The 13,744-nt window shown below is 44.3% G+C and overlaps 1 protein-coding gene across 1 annotated transcript in view; it reads left to right on the top strand.

The window, feature by feature from the left end:
* The first annotated feature begins 546 nt into the window (after window positions 1–546).
* The window catches only part of LOC126480740 (myosin light chain kinase, smooth muscle-like), a 212,196-nt gene continuing 198,998 nt past the window's right edge, over window positions 547–13,744 (top strand). The window contains exons 1-2 of the mRNA XM_050104010.1: window positions 547–699; window positions 10,107–10,322. Of these exons, the coding sequence (XP_049959967.1) occupies window positions 558–699; window positions 10,107–10,322 (358 nt within the window). The 5' untranslated portion in view covers window positions 547–557. The remainder of the gene's footprint in view (window positions 700–10,106; window positions 10,323–13,744) is intronic.

The following is a 13,744-nucleotide window of genomic DNA, read 5'->3' as shown; positions in this document are numbered from 1 at the left end:
CGTTGGGCAACGTCTTCCACGTTATCTGCAACATAAATAAACTTTCTTCCCACAGTATTTCTGAAAATCCAAAAAGAAACTTAAAGAACATAATAATAATAACTGTTCTTGCAATTTTTCGTATAAGTCTTGGTCGATTTAATGAGGGGTGGGACAGGCCTAAGCCTTGTGACACCACAAATGCTAACGCTTTTTCAGCCCTACTACTTTGCACACTCTTGTAGCGCAGTCATAAGGGGAGGGGGGGAGGGGGGGGGGGAAGGGCCGGTAGGTACCTGCGCTGAATGGGCGAAACATCCGCCAATGTTTCTAGCACTAGGATTGCTTTATATTCAGTGGCGTGTCTTATGACAACTGCGACAGCATATCTGTTAGAAAGTGTACACATTCGTGGCTGTTCAGAAGTCCCATCAAATAAAACATCCACTCGTCTTGCGATTCTTGACGGACGTGGATTTGAGTGTGTCGAGGTGATGCCCCCACCTCTGCCTGGTTGTGACCGCCTCGCTGTGTCGCGTTGCAGGCGCGCCGGCGCCGGCGACGGCGACGACCAGCCGATGGACGGTGACGTCGAGCAGGGGGAGGCGGGGGCGCGCCAGCAGCAGCAGCAGCCGCAGCCGGTGTTCGCAGAGCCGCTGCCGCCGACCTGCACCGCCGTCGAGGGCTCGCCGCTCGAGCTGCGCGTCCGCCTACACACAGGTATGCGCGTTGCCAGCAAGCTAGGCAACTGCTCGCCGACTAACGCAGCCCGCACCAGAGTACTTCGGAACCAGCCACTCACTCAAGTAAAACTGTTACACAAGCTTGACCGCATCTCTTTTGGCGTCTGACTGGTCCAACACCCACCAGGGGAAGACGTTAGATCCCATCTCCAATTCTTCATTCATTTTGAGACATCTGAAAATGACTCTGCAGCCGAGTGTGCGCTGATATGAAACTTCCAGGCACATTCGAGAGACTCGAAATCGGGACCTTTGCCTTACGCGGGCAAGTGCTCTACCAACTCAGCTAACAAAGCACGACCTACGACCCCTCCTCACAGCTCTACTTCCGCCAGTACCTCGTCTCCTACCTTCCAAACTCCACAGAAGCTCTCCTGCGAGCCTTGCAGGACTAGTACTTCTCAGTTGGTAGAGCACTTGCCCGCGAAAGGCAAAGGTTCGAGTCTCGGTCCGGCACACAGTTTTAATCTGCCAGGAAGTTTCATATCAGCGCACACTCCCCTGCAGAGTGAAAGTTTCATTCTAGAAACATCTCCCAGGCTGTGGCTAAGCCATGTCTCCGCAATATCCTTTCTTCCAGGAGTGCTAGTTCTGTAAGGTTAGCAGGAGAGCTTCTGTGAAGTTTGGAAGGTAGGAGACGAGGTACTGGCGGAAGTGAAGCTGTGAGGACGGGTCGTAAGTCGAGTCTGAGTAGCTCAGTTTGTGCAGTAAATGGTTCCCTGGTTCAGGTCTTGCCACACCAATTTTTTTCTCGTTCAGTTTGGAATTTTTTTTAAAAAACAAACAAAAAAAGTCGTTAAGTGTTCACCCTTCAAAGAGAAGCCTGTGGTAGCTACCGGTTGAAATCTGGAGAGAAGATTTTTACTTCTTGTGTGACAAAGTTACTGTCACGTAGATCGATAACGAGTAAAGAAATCTTTAGTAAACTTCTCCCTTATAATTTCTCTTGCTACCTTGATTGAGTACCCTGTAGATCCAAAGTGATAAACTTAAGGGTTTACATATTTGTCATTGCTGCATTTTGTGCTTCTGTATTTAAAAAAAACAGTGGTAGACTATTTGGAATTTTTTTAAGTAAAAAAACAGTTGGTACAAAGGCTTGACAAGAAATGGTAAACCCCAAAGCTGGGAACTTGGACAGCGGTCGGCCGCCTAGAAGAATGCGGAATGCACCACCAACGATGGACTTTCAGACAAATTGAAATGTGGCGACTTACAGCCCTTTGAAATACTATAACAGTTCACAGTTAATTAATAAAGCAAACCTGAATAGCTCTGTAATCTCAGAAAAATGAGGCGAGAAAAAATGTTGGTAAAGCACTTGCCCGCATAGGGCAAAGGTCCCGAGTTCGAGTCTCGGTCCCGAACACAGTTTTAATCTGCTACAAAGTTTCAAGTTATATCCTGACTCCAATTCTGCATCCATTTTAAGACATCTGAAAACGAGACGGAGAGATAAAACTGCTCAAATTAGCGCCAAATACATGGCTAAGAAGAAAAAGTTGAAAACCTTACATAAAACCCCGAAACTAAACAGAACGACCTGTGTCGCAGCGCAGGGCAGGTGCGATACGTCACTACACTACTGACGCTTCCCTGTGCTCCTTCAGCCATAAAAAATGAAAGCTGTAAAAGGTACCTCACCTTCTATTTACCCAATATTGCAACGAGAAATAATAAACAGGGCAAAAAGTTCAAATTTCTCGAGTCTGTTCATCAGTGAAAACTTAAACTGAAAAAAACCATGTAGTAGACCTCCTAGAACGTTAAGGCGTGGATACTTTTTTCGTTAGAATAATTGTCAACTTAGGGGATATACAGTCACTAACATATTTTGCATATTTCCTTACGGGCTTAGGCAAAAGTATTCATTGCACGAACAAAAATGTAATTAATATTACATGTGCATACATGGGGAAATATTAACCACAGCCTCATATTGCATTTATTCACTTATTTATCAATAGTCCTCCTAAATTTGAGAGTAACAGAAATATTTACAAGTGCAACGCTAGAAAGAAAAAAATGTGCATTATCCTTTAATCGATCTAGTTTTAGCATACTAAGGGGTGAAATATGCAGCTATAAAAGTCTTTGACAACCCACCCATAGAAAGTAAATGTTTGACAGATAGTAGAAGCGTTTTTAGATAATGATTAAACATGTTTATTCTTAACAGATCGTCATGTACCTTTGAGGAATTCATGAGTAGAGATCGTTAGCCATTTATACACAAAAACCTGTAAAGACCAGTTTCTAGCCATATAAATATATTATTTCATCTTTTTTGTAAGTATGTATTCTAGGTTTGTTCATTTGACGCATTCTGTATCAAAACATTTACCAACGGCGAGAACAGCGTAGAACTTTACTACAAACAATCCAATTGGAGTTTGTATGGCATTGTAAATAAAAACTATCGTACAATCATTTTAACATTTTACGCACCTATATCAATGAAAAAGAAAAATATGCAGAATAATGGAAAAGAAAATCGAAGCTCTGTTAGATGAATATCAGTTTCGCTTTAGGATAGATAAACGCATAATAGTCAGTTTTGACGTCGTACTTGTTCATGCACCGAAGACTTAATAAAATTCAAGACATCTTCATAGTATTTGTCGACCCACAAAAAACAACATAAACTGGTGCGACATGTTGGGAATACTAAGAAAAATTGGTATAAGCCACAGAGAACGAAGAGGAAACAATAATGGAAGACGAAGCGTTTAAATGAAAGGGCTGTAAGGTAAGGATGGAATATTTCTGCGCTGCTGTTCAACTGTACGCTGGAAAAAGTGTTGAGGGGAACAAAAGTAAGGTTCAGGGGTAGAATTAAAATTCTGGGTGAAAGAAAATCACCGATAGTAGTCGCTACTGACATTGCTACCATCGGTGAGAGTGTGGCATCTGTCAAAAGGAGTGAACACTTTAATGAGCACAGACAGTAGATTGCGAATAAAACAAAGAAGAACGAAAGTAATGAGGAGGAGCGGAAATCGGAATAGCGACAAAATTAACATCAAAATCTGGGACCACGCCTTAGGCGAAGTGAAGACTTCTGTCTACCTTGGAAGCGAAACAACGGATTATGGGGGAAGCAAGAAGGACGTAAAAAGCAGATTAGCGAAGGAAAACATCTCATTTCCTGCAAAAAGAAGCATTTCATATCGAATTCTGGGGTAATTCGTGTTTCAGAAACAAGCATTCAATGTACAAAGGCATGCCATAAGAATAATATGTAGTGCTTACTCTAGATTGTCTTGTACACAAATTTGTAAGAAGCCACTTGTTTTAACTGTGGAATCACAATGCAGATTTTGTTTCGTGGCGCGTGTTTTAAATAATCCATCAGAATTCATCACGAATAATGTAATCCATAATTAAAACACTACATGAAAAAAATAGCTTCATTACTGTTCATTAAAACTGAAATCATTTCAGTAAAGGGTGAATAATGCTTTTACCGAATTCTGTCATGACATATCCATCGGTTTTAAATGCTTGTCACACACCAAAGGGAAATTTGAAACTAAGCTGAAAATGTTCCTTTTAGAAACTTGCCGCGTCTTTACAGCACAGTGTTACTTTGTTACTTGTGTTACTAAATTAAATATTGTTTTCTGTTACGTGAACTAATCTTTAAATGCTGCGTCCATATGGCAATAATAATTAAACTGTTATTCTCTAATGTGACTCGTACCACGTCATCAAGATACGCCTTGCCAAGAGACCCATGCGGCAAGTAACTGCCTAGTCAACTCTTCTTTGCTTCCAGCTTCTGTTACGACAACTGCTGCACATATATAGCTTTACAAAGACTCAGACTATTTCAGACTTATATATGCACTGAAGAGCCAAAGGAACTGGTACACCTGCCTAATATGGACTCGACTAATGCCTGCAGTAGTGCTGGAGGGAGCTGACACCATGAATCCTGCAGGGCTGTCCATAAATCCGTTAAGAGCACAAGGGGATGGAGATCTCTTCTGAACAGCACGTTGCAAGGCATCCTAGATATGCTCAATAAAGTTCATGTCTGGGGAGTTTGGTGGCCACGGAAGTATTTAAACTCAGAAGAGTGTTCCTGGAGCCACTCTGTAGCAATTTTGGACAAGTAGGGGTGTCGCATTGTCCTGCTGGAATTGCCCACGTCCGTCAGAACGCACAAAGGACATTGATTCTAGCGTTTTTCGGACGACGAGATACAGTGTGATATTGAGTTTCAAGGCTCACACGTCTCTCAAATCAGTTGCGTGTAGCCGATCCTCTTCTCTGGGTAATCAGCTACGTCGATCTCCCAAAAGCTTCTTCTCCGAAGACTACAGCTGGTTAAAGGAATTTATTAAACTTCTTCTCTATTCTTGAAATAATTTGGGTACTCGTAGAATACTTTTCAGTCGAATCACTTTATATTTTCAACTTCCACAAACAACAACTGCTGCAAGCTAACTTTGTCCTTAAACATTAGACTCCTTTACACATATTCAAATATCAATGGTTTGATAACCAAATAATTTATGGACATCATACATGTGTCTTGCTTCGTTCATAGCCAAGACATGAAGCAAGTCAAAAGTCTCTATACAATCCGTGCTTCATCTGTCTCTTTAACAATCCTCATGGCACCACAAACCACGGAACCTTACACACACATTCCTTGGCCTTTCGATACAGATTCCAAGGCGCTGCCGCTAACCATTTGCCGGTGCCGCTCGTATGACGCAGCTCCTGTCTTCTCGTGCCAAACGTCAATCCTGCACACACAGAGACACGTGTTGCGCAGTAAATAGGCTCTCTGACACTCGTCTTTAAAACATCGCGTGTTCGAGGCGGCAGAAGGTCGAGTGGTTCCAGAATTTACGTGGAAATTCTCGAATCACTACAGAATGAATGCAGGTGATCAGACAGGATGCTTGCGTCTGTGTCAGCTGTCAGAATCGTATGTAGACGTATCAGGGCTCCCATATCACTCCAACTGCACACGCCTCACAGCATTCCAGAGGGTCCACCAGCTTGAACAGTCCCCTGCTGACATGCAGCGTCCATGGATCTATCTGAGCCAGACACTTGTTTTATATAGGCGTTGCTGACCGCAGCACCGTATTCTGCCTGTTTACATATCTCTGTATTTGAATACGCATGCCTATACCAGTTTGTTTGGCGCTTCAGTGTATATATATATATATATATATATATATATATATATATATATATATATATATATAGCTTTACAAACACGCATACTACTTCAGGCTACTATATCTTCTAAATGAGGAGAAATAGAAACTTGGCAAAAATTCTTACTTACGTATCCAAACTAAAAGCTTACCTTGGCGCCAGTTATAAATCACTAGGTGATGTAGTTCGCGGTTCAGGTCTCTCCTGTGCAGCTAGCTCGCTAGTTGATTGAGAGACGCGCGTCGAGTCGAAAGCGCAATAACACAAGAACAAACGGCACTTTCCGCTTCAACGGGAGCACTTCAGTTACAACTTGGCTGCATGATCTTCATCGAGAATACAGCGCTACAGCTCAAAGCATTCCAGGATGGCATCGGCAGTTTGACAACGCTGTTCGTTTACGTAAGGAGAAATCCACAGGTCGCCCCAGAATATTGATCAAATACGGTGCATTCAACAGACTTCCGCATGTAGTCCACAAAAATTTACGCGAAGTGCCAGGCGAGAGTTAGCCATACTCACGCGTCTGTGTGGCGTGCTTTAGGGTGGCATTTCGTGATTTAAAGCTTGCTGCATTCAAGTGCTACCATCCTTTCATGATGGTGGTAAAGTAAAACGTATACAGTTCTGTGAATTCATTCAGGACGTGGAGATGGTAGATAACAGTTTCCTTTGACCTTTAGTGTCCACTGAAGTGCTATGCTCCATGTAAATGGAAAAGTGAACCCCTACAACGTTTACGGTATATTAATAATTTTTACTTATGGACCGTCTGACAGCAACTGAATAAAACACAATTTTAGTGCCATACGCGTTTCGCCTTTATTTTCTGCAAGGCATCATCAGTGGCAGGTTGCGTGGACAATAGGTCACTGATGAAAATGTTTGCTAGTGTTCCTGATATTGGGGATCCCATGGGCAGTCCATCAGTTTGTAGATAATATTCTTTCTCAAACTGAAAGTAGTTTTGTTCAGTTGTCAGTCTGAGCAATCTGTTATTTCTTTTATTGCATCTGTGGTGAGGTTGCTGTGGGATGAGAGATTTTGTTCTATGATTTCTATTGTTTCTGTGATAGGGATGGAGGTATACATATTTTCTATATCGAATGAAATCAGTGATGCTGTGTGTGGTACCTGTATGTTCTGTATGTTTTCTACTAGGTTTCCTGTGTTTATCACTGTTCTGTTGTATGGCACTAAAATTGTGTTTTATTCAGTTGCTGTCAGACGGTCCATAAGTAAAAATTATTAATATACCGTAATATTACACGCAACTGAGGAAGACAGGACTATAAAAGTTGAAGATGTCCCTACAAGGTTTGAACACGCGCATAGCGAAGTCGCGCACGACAGAGACTCGCAAAAGCTTCACGTGTTATTCACCGTTCCCCGAGAAACAAATTTGCGGCCCGGAAAGGTGCTTACGGCAATCACGTGCTCGAAACGTTAACAATAGCCTAAAATTTCATTTTCGAAGAGGACAAACCACACCCGCACTCGCACTTGCGTGTAAGAGCTTTTCTCGACGGAGAGCTGACAGAACGATGGATCAGTCATAATGAAGTTTACGGTTCTCGTGTGCACCATTGGCGTCGAAATTAGCCTGGTGTCAAGGTGCTCCCCACTTCGTGACGGCTGTGAAAGACTCAAACTGTGTGCTTCCCCTTCCGACAGTTTTGGGTGAATAGCGACGACAGACAACAACAGCAGCGAATGCAAAAGTAGGGGACGGGACTGAATATAGTCTGCGTGTTTGGTGCAGGGCACCTTCAGCATTTGTGAAACGTAAATAATAACTTTGATCGTAAACGTAATTATAAAAAGCAGTGTAAGGTGGTATGTGCTTCCGTGCTACCCGCTTGTAAAACGTTTAGTTCTTTTGAAAATAACTAAGTAGTCCCAAGCGTAAGTTAAAATTCGCCCCAAGTTTCTATCTTAATTAGTGTAGAAGATATGGCTGACTGGATTCGGATGGATGTTTTGGAAACACCCTGCGTCGCAAATTGTACCGCGTTCGTAACGTCTGGCGGTGATTTACTCCTCGTGAGACCATTTGCCTCGACTGCTGAGCCTGATTTGTCAGTAATTCCGACTCCATCTGCAGAAGTGTGGCGGTGAGTGGCTTGTGTGGTAGAAGTTAATCGAGGCGTCAAATGATCTTCATTCCAGTCTTTGATCACAATATCAATTCTTTTAACGGCGACCGGTTTCAGTCAGTAATCACCGTCCTCAGATCTTTTCTATACGATGTCGTAAAGTGATAAGACCGTAATGGCATCATCAAAGCATATAAATCTACTCCGCACATCATCGTGTCATAGATCTAAAATAAGGTGTAGAATAGGCCACATCGTCCACACGTATGGCCTATTCTCCACCTTATTTTAGATCTATGTGACGATGCTGTGCGGAGTAGATTTATAGACTACTGGCCATTAAAAAGGAGAAATTCAGATGATAAACTGGTATTCATTGGACAAATATATTATACTAGAACTGACATGTGATTACATTTTACGCAATTTGAGTGCATACATCCTGAGAAATCAGTACCCAGAACAACCACCTCTGACCGTAATAACGGCCTTAATACGCCTGGGCAGTCAAAAAGAGCTCGGATGCCGTGTACAGGTACAGCTAGCTGCCCATGCAGCTTCAACACGATACCACAGTTCATCAAGAGTAGCGACTGGCGTATTGTGACGAGCCAGTTGGTCGGTCACCATTGACCAGACGTTTTCAATTGGTGAGAGATTTGGAGAATGTGCTGGCCAGGGCAGCAGTCGAACATTTTCTGTATCCAGAAAGGCCCGTACAGGACCTGCAACATGTGGTCGTGCATTATCCTCCTGAAATGTAGGGTTTCGCAGGGATCGAATGAAGGGTAGAGCTACGGGTCGTTACACATCTAAATGTAACGTCCACTGTTGAAAGTGCCGTCAATGCGAACAAGAGGTGACAGCGACGTGTAAGCAGTTGTACCCCATGGCATCACGCCAGGTGATACACCAGTACGGCGATGACGAATACACGCTTCCAATGTGCGTTCACCGCGATGTCGCCAAACATGGATGCCACGATCATGATGCTGTAAACAGAACCTGGATTCATCCGAAAAAATGACGTTTTGCCATTCGTGGAACCAGGTTCGTCGTCGAGTCCACCATCACAGGTGCTCCTGTCTGTGATGCAACGTCAAGGGTAACCGCAGCCACGGTCTCCAAGCTGATAGTCCATGTTGCTGCAAACGTCGTCGAACTGTTCGTGCAGATGGTTGTTGTCTTGCAAATATCCCCATCTGTGGACTCAGGGATCGAGACGTGACTGCACGATCCGTTACAGACATGCGCATAAGATGCCTGTCATCTCGACTGCTAGTGATACGAGCCCGTTGTGATCCAGCACCGCGTTCCGTATTACCCTCCTGAACCCAGCGATTCCATATTCTGCTAACAGTCATTGGATCTCGAGCAACGCGAGCAGCAATGTCGCGATGCGATAAACCGCAATCGCGATAGGCTACAATCCGACCTTTATCAAAGTCGGAAACGTGATGGTACGCATTTCTCCTCCTTACACGAGGCATCACCACAACGTTTCACCGGGCAACGCCGGTCAACTGCTGTTTATGTATGAGAAATCGGTTGGAAACTTTCCTCGTGTGAGCACGTTGTAGGTGTCGCTACCGGCGCGAAGCTTGTGTGAATGGTCTGAAAAGCTAATCATTTGCGTATCACAGCATCTTCTTGCTGTCGGTTAAATTTTCGCGTCTGTAGCACGTCATCTTAGTGGTGTAGCAGTTTTTATGGCCAGTAGCGTATGTCTGATGACTTCAGCACAAGGTGTAGAAAAGATCTGAGGATGGTCATTACTGACTGTAACCGGTCATCGTCAAAAGAATTGATATTGTGATCAATGACTGGAATGAAGAACATTTGACATATACGACACTATGTCGCAGCTGGTGAAACCGAAGTGTGTGGCCGGCCGGAGTGGCCGTGCGGTTCTAGGCGCTTCAGTCTGTAACCGCGCTGCTGCTACGGCCGCAGGTTCGAATCCTGGTTCGGGCATGGATGTGTGTGATGTCCTTAGATAAGTTAGGTTTAAGTATTTCTAAGTTCTAGGGGACTGATGACCTCAGCAGTTAAGTCCCATAGTGCTCAGAGCCATTTGAAGCAAGGTGTGGTGGCGCGTGTGCCGCAGAGGGCGAGCAGCTGTCGGTGACGTGGTCCCGCGAGGGCGTGCCGCTGCCCGACTGCCGCGACTTCCGGTACGGCCGCGGGCCGGCGGGCCGGCGCTCGCTGCTGCTGTGGGACGTCTTCCCGGAGGACGCCGGGCTGTTCCGCTGCGAGGCGCGTGGCGAGGGAGGCCGCGTGCTCGCCGTCTCCTGCACCAGGCTCTGCGTCCTCACAGACTGCGGTGAGTGCGCGCGCTGCCTGCCGGCAGCAGCCAAGCACTGCTTGCCCAAGACTGTCCGGACACGTACGAGTGGATATCAGTACCGACTGGGACCGCCCTTCTCCTTTACGACGGCTTCAACTCTGCCGGAGGCCCTTCCACTGAGGTCTATCTGAGTCTGCGGAAGATCGGTAGCCTGTTCTTCTTCAAAAGCCAAAACCTGGCCACGTTACACACTGCGGTCAAGAGTGAAGTCGATGTTCTAACTCATCCCAAAGATTTGCCGTTGGCATTAGTCTATATCTACATCTACACGGATACTCTGCAAATCTAATTTAAGTGCCTGGCAGAGGGTTCATCGAACCACCTCCACAATTCTCTATTATTCCAATCTCTTATAGCGCGCGGGAAGAATGAACACCTATATCTTTCCGTACGAGCTCTGATTTCCTTCATTTTATCGTGTTGATCGTTCCTCCCTATGTAGCTCGGTGTCAACAAAATATTTTCGCATTCGGAGGAGAAAGTTAGTGATTGGAATTTCGTGAGAAGATTCCGTCGCAACGAAAAACGCCTTTCTTTTAATGATGTCCAGCCAAAATCCTGTATCGTTTCTGTGACACACCCATATTTCGCGATAATACAAAACGTACTGCCTTTCTTTGAACTTTTACGATGTACTCCGTCAGTCCTACCTGGTAAGGATCCCACACCGCGGAGCAGTATTCTAAAAGAGGACGGACAAGTGTAGTGTAGGCAGTCTCCTTAGTAGGTCTGTTACATTTTCTAAGAATCCTGCCAATAAACCGAAGTCTTTGGTTAGCCTTCCCCACAACATTTTCTATGTGTTTCTTCGAATTTAAGTTGTTCGTAATTGTAATACCTAGGTATTTAGTTGAATTTGTGGCTTTTAGATTAGACTGATCTACCGTGTAACCGAAGTTTAACGAGTTCCTTTTAGCAGTCATGTGGATGACCTCACACTTTTCGTTATTCAGGGTCAACTGCCACTTTTCGCACCATTCAGATATTTTTTTCTAAATCGTTTTGCAGTTTGTTTTCATCTTCTGATGACTTTATTAGTCGATAAACGACTGCGCCATCTGCGAACAACCGAAGACGGCTGCTCAGATTGTCCCCCAAATCGTTTATATAGATAAGGACCAGCAAACGGCCTATAACACTACCTTGGGGAACGCCTGAAATCACTTCTGTTTTACTCGATCACCTCGTCAGTTACTATGAACTGTGGCCTCTCTGACAGGAAATCGGAAATCCAGTCACATAACTGAGACGACATTCCATAAGTACCCAATTTCACTACGAGCCTGGCCGGCCGGTGTGGCCGCGTGGTTCTAGGCGCTTCAGTCTGGAACCGCGCGACCGCTACCGTCGCAGGTTCGAATCCTGCCTCGGGCATGGATGTGTGTGATGTCCTTAGGTTAGTTTGGTTTAGGTAGTTCTAAGTTCTAGGGGATTGATGACCTCAGAAGTTAAGTCCCATAGAGCTCAGAGCCATTTGAACCATTTTAACTACGAGCCGCTTGTGTGGTACAGTGTCAAAAGCGTTCCGGAAATCCAGTAATACTGAATCGGTCTGAAATCCCTTCTCAATACCAATCACTTCAAGTGAATAGAGAGCTAGTTGTGTTTCACAGGAACGATGTTTTCTAAACCCATGTTGACTATGTGTCAATAGACCGTTTCCGTCCAGGTAATTCATAATGTTCGAACACAATATATGTTCTAAAATCCTGCTGCATATCGACGTTAACGGTATGGGTCTGTAATTTTTTGTATTACTCCTACTACCTTCCTTGAATATTGGTGTGACTTTTGCAACTTTCCAGTCTTTCGGTACGGATCTTTCGTCGAGCGAACGGTTATATATGATTGTTATGTATGGAGCTAATGCATCAGCATACTCCGAAAGGTACGTAATTGGTATACAGTCTGGACCGGGACTGTGAGCTCGCCAGTCGCTTTCAGGAATGTTATTGTCCGCAAACCAGTGTCTCACACACGGCTGCTTAATGACACAGTGCATTGTCATACTGTAGAGTCATCGCTTCCGAATTGTCCCTGCACTGTACATAGTACACAATTGTAAAATGCGTTCATAAATTTCTGCATCTAGCGTTTTATTAAGCGCAATAGCGGGACGACACTCTAACAACTAAAAACAAGCGCATACCGTAACACCGCCTCCTCTGCACTTTGCTGTTGATTCTACACAGGATGGCAGGTATCTTACTCCACGCGCTGGCCAAAGCCAAACATTCTCATCGAGTTGTCTAAAGGTACTGCGTGGTTCATCACATCAAATTACTCCTCTCCAGTTACCCACTGTCCATGCGTCGCTTAACATTGACGAAGGCAAGTGTGGCCTTTGAGAAGCTGCTCAGCCATTTTTAACTCCCTACGCACACTTATTGTGCTCTCTGAACTCTTCGCAGCACTTCGGAATTCACGAGCATCTACATCTACGTGATAACTCTGCTATTCACAATAAAGTGCCTGGAAGAGGGTTCAATGAACCACCTTCAAACTGTCTCTCTACCGTTCCACTCTCGAACGGCACGCAGGAAAAACGAGCACTTAAATTTTTCTGTGCGAGCCCTGATTTCTCTTATTTTATCGTGATGATCATTTCTCCCTATGTAGGTGGGTGCCAACAGAATGTTTTCGCAATCGGAGGAGAAAACTGGTGATTGAAATGTTATGAGAAGATCCCGTCGCAACGAAAAACGCCTTTGTTTTAATGATTGCCACTCCAATTCACGTATCATGTCTGTGACACTATCTCCCCTACTTCGCGATAATACAAAACTAGCTGCCCTTATTTGTACTTTTTCGATATCGTCCGTCAGTCGCACCTGATGCGGATCCCACACCGTACAGCAATACTCCAGAATAGGGCGGACAAGTGTGGTGTAAGCAGTCTCTTTAGTAGACCTGTTGCACCTTCTAAGTGTTCTGCCAGTGAATCGCAGTCTTTGGTTTGCTCTACCCACAATTTTATCTTCGTGATTGTTCCAATTTAGGTTATTTGTAATTGTAATCCCTTAGTATTTAGTTGAATTTACAGCCTTCAGATTTGTGTGACTTATCGCGTAATCGAAATTTAGCTCATTTGTTTTAGTACTCATGTGAATAACTTCGCACTTTTCCTTATTCAGGGTCAATTGCCACTTCTCGCACTATGCAGCAATCTTATCTAAATCATTTTGCAAGTCGTTTTGTTCATCTGATGACTTTACAAGACGGTAAATGACAGCATCATCTGCAAACAATGTAAGACGGCTACTCAGGTTGCCTCCTATGTCGTTAATATAGATCAGGAAGAAGTGATTCATTTCGCTCATTTCATGCGATTTTTCTTTTCTTTTTTACGAACACTCTCCACAATACCTGACGGTCGCTATCCGTCAGCACGTGTGGTC

This window comes from Schistocerca serialis, chromosome 5 (assembly GCF_023864345.2).
Source record: "Schistocerca serialis cubense isolate TAMUIC-IGC-003099 chromosome 5, iqSchSeri2.2, whole genome shotgun sequence".
Taxonomy (NCBI): Eukaryota; Metazoa; Arthropoda; class Insecta; order Orthoptera; family Acrididae; genus Schistocerca; species Schistocerca serialis.
Note: the sequence above shows the minus strand (reverse complement) of the source record. Positions and strands in the feature narration are given on the sequence as shown.